At 39.7% G+C, this 23023-nt stretch overlaps 1 protein-coding gene across 2 annotated transcripts; it reads left to right on the top strand.

Moving 5' to 3' along the window:
* Positions 1 to 302: 302 nt before the first annotated feature.
* On the top strand, positions 303 to 22098 carry chrna6 (cholinergic receptor, nicotinic, alpha 6). Of its 2 annotated transcripts, none has more exons than XM_051385603.1 (8): positions 303 to 1062; positions 10320 to 10459; positions 11646 to 11690; positions 14026 to 14135; positions 15067 to 15274; positions 16005 to 16616; positions 18065 to 18337; positions 20434 to 22098. In XM_051385603.1, the coding sequence occupies exons 1-8, from the start codon at positions 1002 to 1004 to the stop codon at positions 20557 to 20559; spliced, it is 1575 nt and encodes a 524-aa protein (XP_051241563.1). In that variant the 5' UTR covers positions 303 to 1001; the 3' UTR covers positions 20560 to 22098. The 2 variants fall into 2 exon arrangements, with proteins under 2 accessions (XP_051241563.1, XP_051241564.1); XM_051385604.1 differs by having other exon boundaries at positions 305 to 1042.
* Positions 22099 to 23023: the final 925 nt, after the last annotated feature.

Below are 23023 nucleotides of genomic sequence, written 5' to 3'. Positions count from 1 at the left end.
TGCGAGCAGCTCAACTTTCCTCCTCAGCGCAGCGCGGTGCTGCAGTTTAGCGGCTGGGAACAGACACAACACGCTAAACGGTCTCTCTCTAATCTGGGATTTAGCAAAGAGTCTGGAGTAATGCACGTCTTGTACTTTAACTCATCAGGATACACTGACATGTGCTTCAGTAAGATGCATTTCAGTGTCTGAAAATGCGACCAAACATGGTGTAAAATGTTAGTAATATATAAAATATCCCTCTAAATAAAGTAAGCACGCCTAAGTGCGCAGCTTCAGCACCACAGACAGCTCTAAACTCACTGCCGCTGTCCGTGGTGCTGAAGTCAGCTGCGTCGCTGTCTACAAACACCAGGAGCGACACATCATTCAGCCCTGCATTTCACATCACAGAAAAACTTTCTAACGCGTCTATATGAGCTGAAGATCTTAATATAAAAGCCCAGCACCTGAATACTGACCAAAAGGTAATTAGTAATTACATTACATTAGTAATGATTACTGACCAATCCGGCTCGGCCACAAACAAAACAAAAAGGGACATTTGGCTATTTTACACCGTCTTTGCTGTATTTAAACCTAAAACAACTACACCATAATGTGCGCGGCACTTGCCTTTAGACACCAGTGCCAAACATTCCTCCTCTAATTCAGCTTACATTTTATATATTAATTTGGTCTTCCTGACAAATTACGCCTTAAATGCTTCACAGCAATTGTTAGGGCGGTTTTCCCCTCCCTGTGTGGAGTCCGTATGGATGCGCCAGAGGGGAGCTTTGCGCTCATAGGGGAGGGACGAGCGAAGTCAAGTTTGGATCGGATCGGGAAAGAGCGCACCGGCAGGCGCACCGGCAGAGCGAGACAAACGGCACCAGGGGAGAGACGCACGTTTTCATTTCACGTTACTTCTTCCATTCGTCGATTCAACCGACAGAGTTCCTTCAGAAAAAAGTGAAGAGAATCCCCAAGCGTCACGGGAGAGAGATGCAGCCGGCGGCGAGATGGACTTTGGTGCTTCTTCTCGTGGGTTTGATGGCGCGAGGTATGTAGGCTATATGCCAGGTAGGCTTTAAGATAATGGTGGTTCAGATGCATATAAAGGATTTTAGATCGTTTTGTTTAAAAGAGTAGGCGATGATAAGTGTGAGATTTACGCGCGTCTGTGCCTGGAGAGTCATCTTGGTTGATGATTCAATCAAACGCTTTTCAATAAGTTTGTATTATTTATTCAGCTGAGGAGTCGGCAACGAGGCAGTGGAGTTTCTGTCCAGTGCGTAAAAGCCAAAGAAGTTTCTCAGCCTTTAGAGCTATGGTGATCGACCAGTCTCCTAACTTTTTCCAGTTTTATGATCATTTTGAAAATACCAAAACAATCCTTAAAACGTCCAACGATTTATTGCTAAAATGTAAAAGTCTGCCTCATAAATGTGTTGAAAATGTTTTTCTCTCTCCACATGATCGTGTCATAAACATCATCTATGAATTGGTTTCCTGTTAACTAGGCCAACAAAATGAAATGCAGAAGAATGCGAGAATAGGCAAATGAATTTTGATGAATGCAAATTTCGCTTTGAGGCATGAGTCGTGATTTCAGGAAACCAAAACATATTAGAATATGTTTGCAGGATCTGTTTCTCCCTTTTACGGCTGGTGAGAGAGTTAGTAGGGTTATACAGGGCCTGCGCCAGCATTGTTTTATTCATACAGAGGGCAGGGTAGAGGGAAATCTGTCGTCTGCAGGCATTTGATAAAAACCTTTCTCACTGAAATATGCGTCTTTGGATAAACCTGATAACCTTATTTTGTTTTACCCCAATTATGGTGTGAATAAAAAGTTGTATTGACTCATTAGTATGTTTCTTTCTGTACTTCTTTGTGAATATTTTTAAAGTTTTAAAGTGAGGATATACATATATTTGAGGGTTACAGGTTGTGTTTAGCTAGATTAAATTGGATTAAATTAAGATTAAGTTAAAGTTACATTATGGATGTATTGATGACTGATAAATGAATATATTTTTCAAAATAAGAAATAGCAGCTTTGCCTGTAGACAATGAGCAGAAATTGATTGGATTAAGAAGGGAGGATGAAAGGACGCATGAAAGGAAGGAAGGAAGGAAGGAAGGAAGGAAGGAAGGAAGAGGGGGAGAGAATGAGAAAGGAATGATGGAAGGAAGGAAGTAAGTATGGAAGGATTGTGTATTATTTGAAATGCAGCCAGAGACTTAATCACTGACCGCAGCTGTGGCAGAGCCTGGCTGTGACCTGGAGCCACTCTGTGGAATAGATGCAGAGACGGTAATTATGCGGCGGCATTTCAAAGCAGTAACGTAAACATTTGCTCCAAGGGCATAAATTGCAGCTATCTGATTTATGCAAGGTGGCAGATAGGCTTTTTTATGGTTTATCAGGCTCTACACACATACTTTATTACATGCATGACACTCTGGGCTGGAAGGTGTGTGTGAATGTGATTATGTGTGTGTGTGTGTCTCTCTCTCTCTCTCTCTCTGTGTGTGGTGGGGTGTGTGTGTGTGGTGGGTGGGGTGGCTCTCTCTCTCTCTCTCTCTGTGTGTATTTTCAGAAGTCAAGTTTGTACCTAAATCATTTGGAAGTGTTTTTGTAAAGTCATGAACCTCAATCTCAATCTGTATGTAAATGTGGGCTCAGTCACGCTGCTAAAGACAAAGTGGCTTCTGGGATTATTCCAGAAGTTACTGGTATTCACTCGGGGGCCAGCTACAGGAGCTAATGTTAGCCAGCTAGCAGGCGAGCTTGCTAAGATGTGTGTTACAAATCAGAGTAAAAGTGTACAAATCTCAGTATAAATTTCCTGATTGTTTTACATTATTATTAATTTAAGTACTCTTACACATCTGACCATTTTACCAGTCCACAAATCTGAGAGCAAATTTAAGTACACTTATGACTCTAAGTATAAAATTACATAATCACAATTCACTAAAGTGCATTTGCAAATTTGAGTACACATCTAGAGATCATTTTACACATTCATAAATTGAAGACTACGTCCAACTTCCGGAACACTCACAAATCTCAGTGTACTTTTCTTTTTTTTTACAGATTCTTATACACAATTAAATTAGCAACCCCATCTCCTCAAAATTCCCTTCATTTACAACAAATCAGCACAATGGAAACATAATGCGAAAATATTTACATTGAATATAATGTTCTTACTGAATGAAAAATGATTAACACGTTTCTGGTAATGTTTGGGCAAGCCAAACTTGGTTAAGGTTAAAGGAAGATCGTAGGCTTGGTTGAATGTGGTTGTCAGTAGAGTGAAAACCCTGTGCTTTGTACACACATCAGTTCATCTCCTCCTTATGACCTCTGTGACCTATAGGGATGTCACATTTCTGGTTTGGAAGATACATTGCCAATGAATGTAATTAGGGCAGCAATTATTGTTCCCGCATCAGATATTTGGCAAAGCAAATTAGTAGACACAGTTGAATTAAGGACACTTACAAATCCAAATACACATTTACAGATTGAAATACATATTCACAACTCTACACACAAATTAGCAAATGATTTAAAGAACGGTTGCACTTCCACCACACAAACATTCGCTCTGTCTCCCATTTACTTCCATAGACGCCTGCAGACAGACTAATTCAAGCATGCATTTCCTGTTTCAGTGCTTCAGTCAGCTCGAATGGACACAGTTCAGAGTTCATCTTTGTTAGCTTTGACTGTGAAGATGTGCACCGTCAGCCACTAAAAACAGTTGAGATTGAACATTATCAGTATTCTAGGGGTCCATCATCACCATGTTAACTACAACATTATACTACCAGACTACAAACCTAAGCGTTGCTTCTACAGACCGATTACAGTTTGTGATGGCTCTGATTAACATTTATCTACTACCCATGTTAAACTGTGACATCACTTCCTTGTTCAGGGCTGAGTGTAGGGAAACAGTAGGCTAATGTGACTGTATTTTTCTCTGCAACCTATACACTAGGAAACTAATATGCACATAGGGGTCCCCAGTGCCTTCAAAATATATGAATACACATGCAAAGAGTGGATAGCATGTACATATACAGTATCTCTTTTGCTTCAGGTGGTTTAATGTGCTTCCACAAATCCACAAATGTGTTATCTCAGCCTGTACATGTCGACCCTTGTATTTAAATAGAGGCTTCTCTCTTAATGTATTTGGGTGCATGACTGATGATCCGGTCAGTGAACTGTGGTGATGAGGTGTGTGTGTGTGTGTGTGTGTGTGTGTGTGTGTGTGTGTGTGTGGTAACAAGGCTTATATCACAGTAACATTTATAGAGCAGAACACAGAGCAGAGGGGGGCGTGGCTAAACACAAACTGAGTCATAGATAAATGTATTGAGAACACCTCTCACTGCAGCGCTGTGATCGTCCTCCTGTTTTCATGAACACCCAACCTGTACACTTGTTCTCCCAGTTTTACCACATCATATAAAGAGTGGGAGCATCATTCATGAGCAAAAGCAATACATATGCCAGGCAGAACATGTTTCACTGTTAGCAAATTTGGTGTAATAATAGGTGTACCATCCCAAAGAAGACAAATTGTTGGTGCCTGATTTTTATCTTTCTGGCTTCTCCAAGGTGACATTTCCTGAACCCCAGAGAGAGGAGTATGGCCACTTCAGGGTCTCATTTACACCTAATCACCACAAAATGTACATTTTCATCATGAGAAAGCCACTGTTGAGAAATTGATCTACAAAGGTTGAATGACTCCTTTACATGAAACATATTCAAATTCATGTAACCCACTTTTTTGGGAACGAGCCTTGAGGGGAAAGACCTGCAATTTATATTTGATCTGCTCTTTCTGAAGGTGAACATTTTTTATTTCCCTTTTGCTTGATAATGTGTGAGCGCTCAGACACATGTGCAGTCTTCTGTGAATGCCATGAGGCTTTTAATAGCACTATATTGGACCTGCATTAGTTCTTATATCTGCTGAAAAGAGACAGAACAAATCAAAAGAATGAGAGAAAACAAAAATTGAAGAAAGTTGTTTGCAGGCTTTAACACAGTGTAGCTGTGATGAGAAAGTGCATTCTGCTGTCATTGGGATCATATCTTTTCCTACTCCATTTGCTGGACACACACACACACACACACACACACACACACACACACACACACACACACACACACACACACACACACACACACACACACACAGTATATCCCTGCTCCACTGTCCTATCGTCTCTGGCTCTTTACATCTGTCTCTCACATTTTTGTGCTTCCACCACACTTTCTCACCCACAAATCTCTTAGGTTCCGTTGCTGCCATCAGCTTTTCACTTCACCTCACTCAGTTGTATCTCTGTTTTCTCTGTCTCTCTCCCTCTCTCTACTTTTCTCCTCCCGTTTAATCTCTGTCAGTTGACTTTAGCTCATTTCAGCTCAGTTTTGTAGGTACAAAAGAAAAACAAACAATATGAGGAGAGCCTTCCAGCTCATGGCAAAAGCATGCCTCCCTTTATTCAGTATTTACAATATAAGAATTGTACATGATGAAGATGTAAAAGTAAAAAACACACTTTCACCCCAGTCTCCCTCTCTTCCTCTCCGTCTCTCTTTCTCACTCTACTTTAAAAGCATTTGCATGCTCAGGGGAGAATGGAGGCTAAATGGCTCTCCAACAGTATCCTCTCAAACAGCCCATAAAATGGTCTCTTCTTCCATCACTCATTATCTGTCCTTCACTTTTCTCCTCCTGCCTCTGCCCCCTCTACCTTTTCCTCACATGCTCTCCATCATCGTCCTGAATGACTGTCATCTCCAGAATATTTTTTTCACAGTATGCAAGTTGACCTCCAACCCTCATGTCTTCGGTGCATTAACTATCTCACGGGACACATATTTGAACCAACTTTCTTTCTAAGTGGGTTTTGACAGAATCTGCACATTCAGTTAAATAATTCATACTTTACATTTAAGTACATTAACTGTACATGCTGCTGACTTGACTGTAATCACGAACTCTTCTGCTTTCCTCTGTCAAAAGCTGCAGCTGGCTTCTTTTTCTCCAGTTATCAGATTGCTGTTTAACTTGTTATTATATTAGGACAGGGGGATTCAATAAGCATGTCTGCGTTGCTAAAATAGCCATATGACACTAAACTTCTATTCCATATAAAACACGACTTACTGTAATATCAGCTGCAGTTGCACCATTACTTGTTCATACTTTTACCCAGAGATTTATAGACAAATGTAATATTGTCAAGCAAATGACCTCCATGTATCATAAAAGTAGCAAGAGAGAAAAACATGCGCACTACATTTAAGAAGACTCTCCCCTAAATCATTTTTCACCTAATTACCTTTTTGCCATGTGATATGTTAATCCTAGCATGACGAAAGCAGCCAGTGAAAACGGGCGAGTGACGCTGGTAGAATAGTAATTGGAAACATGGAGTGAGAGAAAGAGAGAGAGAGAGAGAGAGAGAGAGAGAGAGAGAGAGAGAGAGAGAGAGAGAGAGGACAGAAATGTGATAAATCCAGATGAAAGTGCGCAGAACCTGTGGCTCATTTTCTGTCATAATTGGTTCTTTTATGATTCTCAACGTGAAATGCATCTGACCATGTTAAATGTGTGTCTGTGTGCACGTGCATGTGTGTGAGCGTGTGAGCATGGGATCCTGTTTTGATCAAAGAGCTGGTTTAGTCAGTGGACATGTTACAGAGAGCAGCTCTGCCTTTGTAATTATACTAACAAGTAGATGAAGCACCATGACAGTCCATCTAATTTCTCCTTCTTCTTTTCTTTTATCTTTTAATTAAAATTACCTTTCTTACATCCTTCCTTCCTATTTCTATTGTTCTATTCTATTCTATTTTATTGTATTCTATTCCTTGTGCTTGTCCAAAAGAATACTGCCGTCAACACCTTGTATTTGAATTTTTTCCTTTTTTTTGCCAAACATGGATCAGATGCAAAGTGTCCTACCATGCTCCCTTTAAACGCTGTTTAGCATAGCATTAGCCCATGCTAGGCAGCTAACAGACGGAGGGCTATGAAGTCTAATCTGTTGAGTGACATCTTAAGAAGGCTTTGCTTTCAGTCTGTCTCTGCTTCTTCTCATCTCCTCTTCTCTCCTCTCCTCTCCTCCTCTTGGTGTTTTTTTTTTTTATCCCTCTTGTCATTCTCTCCAGAGGGCTGTCACCAGGAGTTCAGCACCAGCTGGGTTTCTGGTGCCATTGTTGTCTACATGATGAGGGTTATCTCTTGCCTGTGAGGAAGGGATCTTGATGTAATAGGGTCAGCAGTGTTTCATCATTAGGATTTCAAGCCTTTGCCAAAGAAGTCCATTTTAATTAAGAGATTTTCTCATCTATTCCAAACTCAGTTTGGCTGGTTTTAGTCAAATGAGGATAGTATTAAGAGTTTAGGGGAAAACGATAGAAGCAAAATCTGACAGTGTCTTTGAGGTGACACAAGTTCTGCAAAGGTTTTATGAATGGTGGTCACCTTCCATGTCTGCTTCCCACATTTCTTTGTGTTTTTTTCTTTTTTTTTGTCGTCCCTTTTGTGCATTCCTCTCCAATCCAGCTCTCTCCTGCCCCTTCTCCTCCATCAAACAACCTTGAGAGCTGTCCAGCAGAGAAGAATGTAGTATTGATCTTGATATTTATAGAGTGTGATGCTGTGTGACGCTAAGAGTACTGGGGGTCTTGAAGGAGGAGGAGTGGGTGATCATCTTCACAAGCTGCAGGAGTGATAACCACTGTGACTCAGTTGTGTGGGGAACTTTGAACTCATCGTTTTGAAATGGTTCACTTTGAAAACGTTTGTGGCTTACACAACCAACAAAAACTGGTTTATCATGGAAAAGTGTACAGTTATTTAATATCATAACTACATTTAAAGTTAAAGTTTTCTGTCCAGGTTGATTTGGCAACACATGATTACTGTGGTATCAGCAAGTGAGGTTAAATACGAAACCCAGTTGCAGAATTCTGGGGTTAGAAAACTCTACTTGAGCAGCTACTTTGTCAGAAATAGAAGAGACCAGTGACTGTTCTGCAAAACAAACTCGCAAAGTCAGTCAATAATTTGCTTTTTTTCTTCAAATCACAAGATCTGATTTGATGCTGTCCATGGCACACCTTTTCTACACTTCATATAATATTTAAAACTGATCTCCTATCAAAGAATGCAGGAAAATTACTGCTATTTTGTTTTATAGGTGCATATTTCATTGCATTAACCATTGTGGCCAGCATTAACAGCTGAGAAAAATACATTGCATTTCCTCTGGTTGCTTCACAGTAAAAACCACTCTGTGTTTAGCCAGTGTGGGTTCTTTTAATGTAAAGCATCAGCAGTAGGAAATGTTTGGTTTGCATGAGCAGTAACTTAAAACAGCTCTGATATGGTCTTAAGAGAGTGAACACTAAACAGTGAGGCTGATATCAATGAGATCAAATTTCAGACAATAAAGTTTCCTGTGAATCCCTCATATTTAGGATGGTTCTTTTAACTGAGGTGGGAATGGCGGACTCCACCACTGAAATTTTTACATAAAGAGGTAATTACTGAATGTAAAAACACAAATTATAGGGCTATAAAAATACTGATCATTAAAAGTAAAGTGAACCCGAAAAATAAAACGTAAGTATTGTGACTTAAAATTCACTATGAATCAGTTTTAGATGACTTTAGCAACTATGGGATGGTGTTTTGAATTTGCTATAGTTCTGACACATTAGCCATAAGCCAGATTCAAATATTTCTATGTCAAGTAAGGATAATGTTTAGCAGCTCCTCCCACAACTCGATTCCTCACCTGAGCGAAAAAAGCCTTTACTTCATCTCCTGCCCTCAGGAGACAGTCTACAACTCCTCTGCACTATGTTAAAATAGCTTGCCGTGCATTTTCCACAAGGTAGACATGCTGATATTGTGCCTCAGGCCTTCCAGTCTCCTTCCTGGTTAATTAGCAAACAAGGCCCTTCATATTTTGGTTACGTATACAGCACAGCAGTCCAACCAAAGACATGCCTATATTTAGGTAAACTATAATAAATCATGTACTCATAAAGGATGAACCCCCACAGCTGCAACACCTACCTATCTATATTTTACCATTAGTCAGGAGAAGAGAAGAGGACATGCTTGTCACTGTGATTTATCTCCATTTAGCTATTACATTTTTATTTGAGCTTAAATGAGATTCTATTCTAGGATATCTTGGATATGGTAATATACCACCTGTCTGTTCATGGTGCTACCTAAATAAACAGAGAGAATTACTCTTGGGACAAACGTTTGCTTGTTTCTAACATGATGAACTGCAGTGGTCTGCAGTTACAATGGTTTAGAGTGTGACAATTAACTGTTTGGACTGAACTGAAGCAGTAGATTTAGCTGTATTTTGGTTAAATCCTCCATGCTGGATTGAAGCTCTGCTCAAAGCATTCATGTTTTAGTCGTAGAAACTGGGTGACTGCGCTGGTGAATGGTGAGTCATTGGAAGATCCTTAAAGTGGTAGTAGGTCTGTAAGGACTGGAGGTTCAGGTCTAGATGGCAGGCGATGGGTTTGGAAACAGGAGCTAATGAAAAAGGTCTCATGGTTAACTGAACTAAATTGAAATAAATTGAGGCAGTAAGACTGAAAGCTGTCACTCCGCAGGTCAGGTTAAAAGGTTGGTGTGGGCCATCCATGTACTGAATAAAGTGATGAGATTCCCTCCCTTCCTCATATTCTCTACTTAGACCAGTGACAGAACATCCAGATCCAATGACGCTAATAAAAAAAAAAACAGACTACACAGGATATAAACATAACATTAAAAGTGGACGTGCTGCTAACAGTTTTCAATGCTATGGCTCCATGTAAACCAGACACACAGAGAGAGACCCTAAAGTTATCTCATGTCACAGACTTGTTCAAAGTAGACTTTAAACTCTGAAGATCTAAGCAAAGGATCTATAATCTAAAGAGACTTCTTTGTAGACGATTCATCAAATATGATAAAACATTAATGCGATGCTGCAGCAAAATTGGAATTGGACTGATTTTTTTTCAGTTCCATATTAAAGTTATGTGTGGCATGACTTGAGTTGATTAGAATGGATTTGGAGACCTGTAGATGATAGCTGTGTTTCTGTGATTGCACCAGAGTTTCCGAAATCTATAACTTCTTAAAGACATCAGTTGTAGTTTTTTGCAATATTTATTTTTCTTCCAGTCTCTTCCTCTATTTTCATTCACATTCACTCATCCAGTCACTCTTCCTGTCATCTCTCTTCTCTGCCTCTTTCCGTCCCTTCAGACTGCTTTTCATCCAAGGCAGAGGACCGGCTGTTCAGGAAACTGTTCAGAAGATATAACCAGTTCATCAGACCGGTGGAGAATGTCTCTGACCCTGTCACTGTGGAGTTTGAGGTCTCCATCTCACAGCTGGTCAAAGTTGTAAGCTATACACCCACACACACACACACACACAGCAGTGGATATTGTAACCATAACATGCGTATAAAGCTTGCAAAGACTCAGTTCAACGTGATGTCAAAGGTGTTTTAAGCACCTTTGCACTTTCATTTCATACAGTTCTGTATGTCTTGTTTTCTAAGTGTGTACGAACAAAGGTGAATGTAACCAAAATGTTATTTCACTTATAGCATCCTCTCAACAGTATGTGAGAGAGTCTGTGTGAACTGAGAGACGTCTTCCTACAAGCATCTTGATCATATTTCCTACCTTTGATACAGAAAAGGCAAAAGATAAGCTGCGGAACGAGAGAAGTGAAAGCCGAGAGTGAATACAATCTTTATTTAGTCTTCTCAATTTCAAGGATTCCGAAAATGTCACACAGTGTTGTTATACACTGCTGTTTTGCTTTGGCAATGTTAAGTTTAATGCATGGGGGGGGTTGCTGCACATCCCAGAGTGAAAAGAGGTTTTCAGCTCAGAATGGAAATCCTCAGATTAAGGGAAAATTGCCTGCAGGAGCCTTTTTCAGACTGGACTGATATGTAGCTATATCTGAGCAAGGTGAGATTAATCTAAAGGTGAGTGTGTGGATGTGCATGCATGGGCTTGGGTGCGCTGACTGAATGTGTTGCAATGTGTGTGTCTGTGCACATATTTTCATGTGTCTGCTTGTATAGAGTATATGCGGCAGATGCAATTCTATATGTGGTTTATGTTTTATTGTGAGAATCACAGGACTGCAAATCAAATGGAGAGAGGTAGAGAGGAAGTGACGCCTGTTACCTCTCCATTTATTATTAACTTATCCACAGTCGACCTTTTCAGTCAATAAACTCCAGCTCTAGAGGACAAAGATTAGACGACAAATTCCATTTCTTTAAAAAAATGTAGTGTATTTTTATTCCTGGCTATATATATATATATATATATATATATATATATACTGTATATATTATCTTCTTTCAAAACTCAATATGGCGTGCACTTATAGTTATTTCAGCTGCTGTACCAATAAAACACCTCTCTCTCTCTCTCTCTCTCTCTCTCTCTCTCTCTCTCTCTCTCTCTCTCTCTCTCTCTCTCTCCACACACACACACACACACAAAAAAAAAAAAAAACACTCATGTTCTGCTGGCTAACAAGCCCTTCTCCTTGTCTCTGCAGGATGAGGTGAATCAGATCATGGAAACAAATTTATGGCTCAGACATGTAAGTACACACACACACACACACACACACACACACACACACACACACACACACACACACACACACACACACACACACACACACACCATCACACCATCACACACACCTACTATTACACTGACCTACAGGTCTACAGAGACAGACCTAAGTGAAGACTGTGGAGAGTTTATGTATACATACTAAGCAGACATCAATATGGGATGCCCCACTCTCTTTCTCTCTTTCCCAGTGTGTGTTCGTGTGTGAATGTCACTCTAATGTTACACACAGTAAGAATAAAGGAAAGGGAACAAGAAAACATGGATATCGCAGATAGACACTTGAATGCAATCAGCTGGTGATCAATGGTAGCATTATGGTTAGTCACGCTCTGCCTTTTATCCGATCTATAGCCACAGACCCTGAACTCCTGACCTCAGACAGCCAGCTGTTCTCCATAATAGCACATTTCGTCTCTGTCCTCCTAACTGCTACTTTTCTGATATCTTCTAGATTTTTGTCTTTCGCTTTCCCTAGACTAAATCTATAAGCTGCCACTTCCATAAATTGCCTATTTAAATCAGTCTCTAATTGCGCTACATGGCCAAACAGCTGTTGGATAGTGATGCGATTGAATGGTGGATAATATACTGTGATCTCTGAGCTCTTTAATTAAAATGCATTGACAGGCCTGTATAGGCTGATGGTTTTATTTTTGGTTTGTTATGGCTGAGCTGTTTATTTATAACAAGGCATCACTAATGAGAAGCTGTGTCAACACCACAGTCACTGATAAAGACTTTGAATCGCAGCCAGTGGGTTTACAGTGGTAGCCATTTTAGAAAGCCCCCCTTGATGAATTCATTGCATCTGTTCTGCAGTAACACTGCAGGGGATTCCTTCTGTAACAGAATACAGTGTTTCTAAAAGTGCTCATTTTGTGCTCCTTAAAAAGCAAGCTCCATTAGCTACTTTTTTGTAAGAGATAAGATTTAAACAGTACTAAACACTGTACAACAGACAGCCTTTGTATATGGTGTGTAATAATAAGTTACAGGCTAAAATGCACTTATGTATCCACTTTTTTCTTCTTTTAACCCTGATCATCCAGTCAATATGAGATCAGAACATGAAGGGACTGTATGAAAATGATTGGGGTGGAGAAGAGGGTTGAAGACCTATCACTAGATGGGTCATAATTGTACTAATTAAATAGATAGAAAATATATAAATCAATCAATTAGTAAATTAATGGCAAATATATAAATAATTGGTGAAATATATTAACAGGAAATTAAATAAATATCAAATGGTATTTACCTAAATTAAATTAATAAGTAGGCAATGAAATAAATGAATAAGCAATGAAATATATATCCAAGTCAGGATTTTTTTTAGCACTTTTAAAATCCATTCCTATATTCTGATAATGTGATAATTACATCATAATTTTTCATTACCCTTCCCCAATAATATTTGTACAGTCCCTAAGTGACTCTGTACCAAAGGCCTGTTTTAGATGTTCATTTGTAGAATTACTTCATAGTAGGTTGGAGAATGCCTGTATGCACTCAGCATTATTATTAATTTAAATACACATAAAATGTACCAGCAGGTTTTTAATCACTCACTGTATGTATGTTGTGGCCATAGAAAGTAAATGTAGAATCATCTATATCTTGCAAACAATAAACCATAAACCAGGCAAATCAAATCTCCAGTCCATCACATTGTAAACTGCTTGGATAAATAAATGAAAAAGCCAGTGTAGCATGAAGTGGTTAATTAAACAGCTCCCAGGTCATAACTGGATATTAATCTGCCTTGCTAATGAATGAATTCATCTTGAATGACATGCAAATAGCCAAGACTAATGGATCTATGGCCCATGAAATGTTACCCGCAGGTATGTTGACAGAACGCACTGATCCTTTATTTCTGTCAGTGAGCCATTTGCTCATATACTCTAAACTCTTTATACAGATGCGACTATTGTAGATGCCTTATTATTCGTTTACTAAAGCTCTGTGGCTCTTTTACCAGGAGGAACTGCATCAAAAACAGACATGTTTGTGCTTGATTTTCAGTAAAATAGAAAATGAAAGCACCCAGATGCTCTGTGAAACCTTTACTTTTGTCTAGAAAACATCAGTTTTTGTTACAGTATCCTTATTTGGATCCACTGTAAAACATCAAAGGAAGCTCTGCCTGCAGTATAAATATGTATTTCAAAATATCCCCTTGGAGGAGGGTGTCTCCAGCGACTAATACTGTCTACAGTGTACAATGCAAAACACAAAAACAGATGTTTGACTCCCCAGTATGCTTACTATGTTGTTCTCGTCTCCGCTCTCAGATTTGGAATGACTACAAGCTGCGATGGATGCCGGCAGAGTTTGATGGGATAGAGTTCATTAGAGTCCCATCAAACAAGATCTGGAGACCCGACATTGTGCTCTACAACAAGTGAGACAAGCACAATCATTACCATCATCATAACATCACTATATATATATCAATACTATATCAATAGAAAAACAACAGCAATGGTTGTTTCCGCAAACACTTAAAACTACCTATGTTCACACCCTAACAAGAGACCTTTTAAAGGCCTTGCAAATAATGACTATTGGAACAAAAATGGTAGGATGATGTTATAGTGCTGCAAATCCCCTAAAGGAAAGGTCAGGGTAAATAGTTTTGTGGACAACAGCCAAAAAAACAAAACAAACAAAAAACAAGCATTTTACCCTCGTAACTAGACCTTATCCATAAAGATGGAAGATCACAAACCGCTCATGTGTATCATTTTGCATTGGTCATATGGCCAAATCTGGTAGGCACTGACAAATAGATTGGTCAAAATGTCTTTTATACCTCTAGCTGCTACACTGTGCAACAGAATATACTGAAATAACACTGAAATATGCTAACATGACTGTCTATTGTTCAGGGTCAGTTTGTGCTGAACCAATTTCAATTCACTTAATTGTGGTCTCATTTCTTCTTTCAACTTACACCAGTGACTCACAATGTTAATCAAAGGCAATTTAGTGTTTCACAAAAATACACAATGCAGCTTCATTGTCCTCTTTCTTTTAATCCTAATGGTTTCTTTCTTACCTCTATAACTTCACCTTTTTATCTTCTCCCCTCTCTTGTGTCCCTCGCTTCCATTTTCTCCTCGCCTTCCCACTCATTGTTTGACGTCCCCGCCTTCCTATAACCTTTGTGTCTCATTCAAAACCCACACATGCTTGTATCATATCTCCTCATACCTACTCTGCCATGGCTCGCCTTGATTACACACACACACACACACACACACACACACACACACACACACACACACACACACACACACACACACACACACACACACACACGTCATATACAGCGCTGTAGGTGATTTCCTGGTGGAGGATAAGACCAAGGCTCTGCTGAAGTTTGATGGTACCATCACCTGGGTTCCTCCAGCCATTTTTAAATCTTCCTGCCCCATGGACATCACCTACTTCCCCTTCGACTATCAGAACTGCTCCATGAAGTTTGGCTCCTGGACTTATGACAAAGCCAAGATTGACCTGGTACTTATTGGGTCTAAGGTCAGTGCCTGTGACTGTGTCCAAGTCTGGCGTAACTATCAACTATCTCTTTCATTATTTTTCTGTCTATCCTACCTCCAGAAAAAATACTGATTACTCTCATTTGATTAGACACTACAGGTATTTACTATAGGAATCATTATTATTGTTTTTTTATTGGAAGGAGTTCTCTGATGATGTCATGCTGATGTCATTAGGGTTATCCTGAATATGGCATTTGAAAAAAGTGAGTATTTAAGTGCAATATGAAATTGCTGCAGTACCCATTTGGACATCATTTATCGTGTGTGTATTTTGAATATGAATCCAGCAAAAAATTACAAAAAGATCTCAAATGGAGTAGTATGAAGATTTTGTGTTTTGCTTACTTAGAGGCACTCATAGAGGGATAATCAGTGGCTGCACCTCCGTTTTCTCCCCATTCCCCTCCCCACTTCATCTGACTACTTACACTGCAATATTTTCTGACCTCTGAAAAGCTATAAGCATTGCAAGATGATCTTATTTACGGTAAACTACATAAGTGTCTTCTTGCGGAAACATACAGTATTTTGGGCGCCTGCAGACATAAAATCCAGGCGAAAATAAGTTTAAAGTTGATTTGCATATTCTAACAAAATTTATCAGACAAAAATGAGCCTTGTATGTATTGTATTGACTGACAGGGCCCTTTTAAGAATGTTAAGTTGACTCGCGTTATGATTTTAAGATTGCTTTCTCCATCTCCCAGGTGAACCTGAAAGACTTCTGGGAGAGTGGTGAATGGGAAATCATTGACGCTCCGGGCTACAAGCATGATATCAAGTACAACTGCTGTGAGGAGATCTACCCAGACATCACCTACTCTTTCTACATCAGGCGCCTGCCACTCTTCTACACCATCAACCTCATCATCCCCTGCCTCCTCATCTCTTTCCTCACAGTGCTGGTTTTCTATCTCCCGTCTGACTGTGGAGAGAAGGTCACGCTCTGTATCTCCGTCCTGCTCTCCCTCACTGTGTTCCTGCTCGTTATCACGGAGACCATCCCCTCCACATCGCTTGTCATCCCGCTCATTGGAGAGTATCTGCTCTTCACAATGATCTTCGTCACACTCAGCATCGTCATCACTGTGTTCGTGCTGAATGTACACTACCGTACGCCAATGACCCACACTATGCCGGGTTGGGTGCGCTCTGTGTTTCTCAAAGTGTTGCCGAGGATTATGCTGATGCGGAGGCCAATTGACGAAGACAGCAAGGCTGGGGGGTTGGACAGCAGTGGGGAGGCAGGAGGAGCTGGAGGGGGAGGAGGAGGCGGAGGAGGGAAAGGAGGGAAGAAAAGGAAGAATAGCTTGATGCAGGTAAGGCGTCCACATCCAGAAGCATCTAGTTCAGGTCTGGACCTGTTATTTTAAACAACATTTTGGAGGGTTGTATCATCCTGAAGTGGCCCCTCTAGGCATCTAGTAAAGGTCAATGCGAGATAAGGAGAAGCAAAAAACTGAGATACACAAGTCACAGTTAGTGCACTGTATATTATTGAAGAAATGTTTATTCATTATTCATTGTAGCCCTGCGAATTTTGTCCATATGGGATGATTCTGCACCTCACGATGCCTACATTTAGTACCAATGCAGGATGCAGTGTGCCTTCTAGGTAGCGAGGTGCACAGTACGTGTGTGAAGTTCGCAATAGTGGATGAGTGTGTAAGTGTGTAGTAAGTCCAACTTTCAAGCAAACCTCACAAACCTGCGATAATTATTTTAACAGCAAAAGCAAGCTTTGCCTAACATTAATCAAGTGATTTAGTTGCGTAAATCTAAACATACTGTAAGCATAGTTTGCCACAACCACAACCTTTCCCTTTCCCATAACCATACCATAGTTGCCATGCACAAATGCTGAAAATTGAGATTGTAGAAAGCGAGAAAAAACAGCACCATCAGACATAGAAAAGTGTTGTCACTGCACGTAATCTGGGGTTCTGCAGAATTGTCCAATGTTGACATGTTTGTGTGGGGACAGAGTTAATTCACTGATATTTTTAAACTTTAAAACTCTGTCTACTTCCATATAGTGTTGATTATGGTATGCTTCAGTAATGAGAGAGTAGAGGCTTCTCTGAAGGTTTTTCGCTAGTGTACTATAGTGTGGTTTTGACTTAAACCTCTTTTCAACTAATCAGCATCTTTGTGCAGCTGTAGATGGTGATTCCTGCTTATTCAGCTCTGAAAAACAAGTCAATGTACTTTCTAAAATGTAATCAATCAACGTTTTTTTCAGCTGTGGGACTGGGAACCATCACAGTCGTCATTGATTTTGCCAGATCTCAGGCAGTTATAGCATGGAAGAGCGGCTAGCAGAAGCAACTGAACTGTTTCCTCAACAAAAGATATTTCTGTATAAAATATATTTCCTCTTCTGGGAATCGGATCACCTATAGCTTGCTTGTTGGACCACACAACAGTCTTCCCTCTTCCCACTTTTCAATGTTGTAACCCCTTAGTGATCTAGCTACTTGCTTCTTGCAAGTACCACCAAGTTCTCACACACAATGTATATACAGTGTGATCCATACGTAAGTTCTTTATGGTCAATGCTGAGACCTCGAAGGAAGCCCTTATTAATGTTTCACTCCCCAAAACAATGGAAAGAAACAAGTCTATCCTTGTTATCACCTTGTTAAAGTTGTTCTGCTCAGATCCCAGAGATGTTTTCCAGAGATCCCATTATTTTATATAAAATTATTACCTGAAAAATGTCGATTGTGAGTTGAAGCAGAATGTGAAGCTTCTGGTTGATCCCCAGCAGGTGGGAGGAGGCTCCCTCAACTGTCTGGAGTTTGGGGACAGTAAGCTCTCGTCTGTGGAGGGCTGCACTGGGAAGAAATGCCCTTGCCCCTGCCAGCATGGGAATGAGACCCCAGAAACACCAGACATGGGGAAGATGACGCGTCAGCTGAGTCCCCAAAGCATCAACACAGTGGTGGCCTTTTCCGTGGTGTCACCTGAGATCAAACAGGCCATCGAGAGTGTCAAGTACATCGCTGAGAACATGAGGAGTCGCAACAAAGCCAAAGAGGTTAGTCATTCTTATTTTCACTTTAATGGATCACTCTGAATGGCATTATATATTAAAATAATAAAATAAATAAAACGCAGTGCAGCCACCCTCTAAAAAACACACATACGCAAAGATACACCATCATTTTTGTTTTTTGTTTTTCACTCTCAGTTTCATTCTGTGTAAGAAAAATAAGAAATTTAACAATGAAAAAACAGATGGAAAACTAAAACATCTGTTGTCTCTGCTTTTTCTAAAGAAAAACCTGAGAAAATAGCAAAGTAATCATTCAAGCAATGCTGCATGTTGTCCACGATTATTTTATCATAAATGGTCAAATAACAACAAAAAACACAAATTTAAAGGGTAAGAAAAGTAAATCAAATAAAGACTTAAATTAAATAAACCAAAATGCCAGTTTTAATCATGGAGACTGGTAGTGTGACATGTGGTGTAAAGTGATATTTCTGATATTTGAGAAAATAGCAAAAACACCAGAAAGTGATACTCAAGGAAACCTAAAAAAACTGCTGGGGCAGGACTACACCCTGAAAACTGTGTGTAAGTAGGTTTTGGGAACTCTGCAGTTCCAATTTTTGTTTACATCTAGCTCGTGTTTATCTGGAGATTAAATTCACTGGGAAGAGCATCTGTCAAACATGAAACAGTGGCTTCCTGTTGTCTAGGATGGCCCTCAAGATCCATCCAAACACAAAACTGCAACATCTTAAATAATGACCCTGATTTAATACAACATGGGTCTTATTGGTTTTGGTTTTGGCCATAATTCCATTTTAACATTGCACTCACCAACACAAACATCAATGAAAAGATGTCAACACAAGCAGTCAGATAATTGGCCATGGCAGACATGTTGACTGGTCATAACAGGAAAAACAATTAATAAAACATTAATCAATAAATCATTTATCAGCCAGCATGCACAACAGGCCTTTTTTTTCACAGCAGCCACGCACCAGCCGCTTTCCTGTTAAATGAGGGATTATTAACATTTTGAGTGCGCTGACTTTCAGTTTTAAAGTGGTTTGGATAATCTGGTTAAACTATTGTCTCGTTTACAACCCATTGATTAGCGATCCTGTTTCTTGCCCTGTCAGACTTTAATGTTGCAGTGTCAGATATCACGCAGAGTAAAATGTTATAATAAAAAAAAGAAATAATGACCAAACTACAAAAACTCAACCCATGTTGTAATTCATTTTAATTATTTTTTAAACACACAACTGCACAACAGGACAATTTTCCGCAGTGCAGCCAGTGACAGTGGAGTTACTTTACTGTGTGTGTTGAATTTAACACTAACAACAATAGCACTGTGCAGTCTTACTGTAAATCAAATTAGACTATTTTGAGATTTACTATTTTAGGAAATACAGCAGTTGACAAAACCTTCCTGATCAAATGAAGTAGGAAATATAATGTTTCAGTGTTTCTAAACTTTATATAAACTTACAGTCACTGATAGAAAGCAGACACAAAGCAAGTGTGTTCGATGCATAATGTATTTATGTGTTATGTGTTGGCCTGGGAGAGCTGCGCTGTTATTCAGGGAAGCATTGCCTCAGATCCTAACCTGCTCCGTAAGTTAACAACAGGGTAAGTTAGAACCAAATAATTTTAGATTTGAGTCAAGAGCTCTCCCTCCTCTCTCTGTCAGTTATAAATACAGTGGGTGAAATCTCCCAAAGGGGAGAAGCAGCCTTTGATATGCAAAACCCGTGGCTCAATCAGCTTTGTCAAAACGCCTGTCGCTTCTTTAGACGCTGCGGTTTGAATGTGATTATCATAGTAATTTCCTCCTGTGTAAATTATGTATCAATTTTCTGTTGGCTTACAAGAAGTGTTCAACTCTTTTCTCTTTCTTTGTTTCTTTCCTTCCTTCCATCCTTGCTGTGTAATCCTCACCTCACCCCATATCGACTCCCACAAACCTCCCGCCATCTGAGATTCTGAATCACCCGTTTCCTCTCACTCTGCACCTGTCCTCACCTACTACTAAAACAAAATCCTCACTTTTCATCTTGCATTTGTCACCACTAACACTTTCCTCTGTCCTGTCACACTTGTTGTTTTGTCCCCTCCCTTGCTCACAGGTGGAGGATGACTGGAAGTACGTTGCCATGGTGATCGATAGAATCTTCCTCTGGGTGTTTGTGACCGTGTGCGTCTTGGGGACCGTGGGCCTCTTCCTCCAGCCTCTTTGTGGCTTCGTCTCATAACTGCTAACCGATCAGGGTTCACCGCCACCCTGTATCGACCAATTCCTGAACAAGTGACTAACTCTCAGTTCTCATTTGACCAATCAGAAGACAGAGTTTTGAGTCCTAAAGCACTACTTGGTGTGCTGGTTTTGCTTCTTGCCTTTTGCCAAGAGCAGTCATTTAGAAATAATGAGTGTGAGAAAAAAGAGTTTAAAGTTTACAGACTGGCTGGTAAACTGCGTAAACAATACAAAGCTTGTAATGCCTTAATTTTCTGCCTTTTAAGGCAGCTTATTTTACCTACAAAGTATTACAATAGAATCTACATAATACCTAAAAATATTGCACTCCGCTTTTGGAGAAACGTCCTGAAAAGCAAGAAGATAATGTGATATCTACAGTGTGTTTTTTCTTGACATTAAGAAAAACGTTTTCTGATTTTGATTGTATAGATCATAGTTCACATGAATTAAAATTGTATCTCTGTTTTGCTAGGTTTGTCACAGTAAGTGTGGCAATATGTTGTAGATCCTAGATATTACTGAACAGACTGCAGTCTGCCACCAACACAAAGCAGTTATTGTGTTTTGTCTGTTAGCTCCGTTTTGTAGTGGTTGCAAATTTTACATGCTGTCTGTGACCTTAATTGTATTTGTATTTATGTGATAAAACATCAAAAAGTCAGATTACTGTATTTTAGACTTTTAGTGTTGATTCCCACATGGTTGGAAAGAGCTATGTTAGAGCTTGGCTGGGAACAAAACTTGGCACATCCAGTGGTCCTTTAGGACTGGAACCTGAGAATTAACATCCAACAGATTTTGGAGAACTGAGAACTTTCCACATCCAGTAAACATGACACAAACTCTCCACCACATTGAACTCAACCCTGCAGCAGCCAGTTAACTCTCCCCCCATTGAGCTGACTGATGACTGTCATACCGGCTCCCCAGGCTGATTCATCAAGCTGCTCACTGTCAGGGCCACTCGCGCACACTGCTTTTTGTGTCATTTCCAATTAGAGTTCAGATTTCTGGCGCATTTCGCAGCGGTTTTAACAAATAAGGGCAGGCTGTTCTTCTTTTTGTAATTGAAACCATGTGTTTATAAATGTTCTCTCTGATTAATGTTCCACAAGGTAATTGGTTGGCCTGGTAAATATTGGATTAAGTGGTACTTGATTAGTTTCTCCTGAAATAGCATTACATTTATTAATTCATGAGAGGATTCTATCATCCAATTCCATGGCTATTAATTTAATCTTTTTTTCTTGTCACTTTTGATTAAGTTTACTATCAAGAGCAAACATGCAATGCAAGAAACATGCATGTCAGAAATTTGGATTGCTTTGACCACAAATATATTTTATTTCAGATTACAGCACTACAAGAGTACTGCTTCGTTTACGTATTTTCACGTATCTCTATCCTTTTTGGTTATATGATGCATCAGAAACTTGTGTTGAAGGCAGCACACATGTTTGTACAAATGATCTTTGCCTTTCTTTTGTCTGACTGTCTTTGAACTTAAAATAAATGCAATATTTCTTCAAATAAAGTGAACAGCATTTACTGGGAGAGGTTTTAAAATATGCCACTGAAAATAAATCTTCCCGGTGAAGGACATTACACAGTCATTTTATATGCACACACACAGGAGGATTGCTTTGGTATTTTTGTTGCCATTACGCACAAAAGCAGCCACCAGAGGTATAATTAAGCCTCCAGTTGAAGTATATAAATAAAATCCAGACATTTAAGTGCTATTCAGACATAATTTCAGTGCTATGATCAAATGCATCATAATGCATGACATTGCCACATATTCACATTTATCTATCAGAGGGTCGATCTCCCAGCTGTAGTGTTTAAGGATAAGTTGCAGGCTCAGTTGTTGCACGTTATAATGAGTCAGTGATTCTTAGATGTGCATAATTTATGACTGTAAACTTTTATTTTCACTACTGGCTTTTATTTCAGAATATTTATTATTTGGGTTACATGTAGGATTCAGGTTCTCTTCTTGTCTTTATCTCCTTCTCTCAGTCTACAAACAATGCAGTTTTGCAGTAAAAAAAATACACTACATGGCCGAAGATCTACTTTTGGTATGGGGCCTAGTCCAAGGTTTACTTTAGGCCAGTTATTTTCAGTGAAGGGTATGCTATCAGTGTCCTTCCAACCTTGGCTTCAATTTGGGAAAGGCACTTTCCTGTTTTAACATGACAATCCTGCCAGGCACAAAGCCAGGTCCATAAAGAACTTGACTTGAATTTCATGTCCAGTTCAACTGACTTTGAAGTGTGAGAGGAAAATTGAAGCACTAACACAGTCCAGCTGGTCGGCTGTGGTCTGTCTGTGAGGCCACAATGCAGCATACAGCTGTTGATGGTGGAAGGTGCTCAGATGCTGAGGTGTAGGAGTCTTACTTGGATATGTACTTTATCCCCTGCCTTTCCTTCTTATTCTTCCTCAAACTGTAG

This window comes from Dicentrarchus labrax, unplaced genomic scaffold, assembly GCF_905237075.1.
Source record: "Dicentrarchus labrax unplaced genomic scaffold, dlabrax2021, whole genome shotgun sequence".
NCBI classification, from domain to species: Eukaryota; Metazoa; Chordata; class Actinopteri; family Moronidae; genus Dicentrarchus; species Dicentrarchus labrax.
This window is presented reverse-complemented; position numbering and strand designations above follow the sequence as displayed.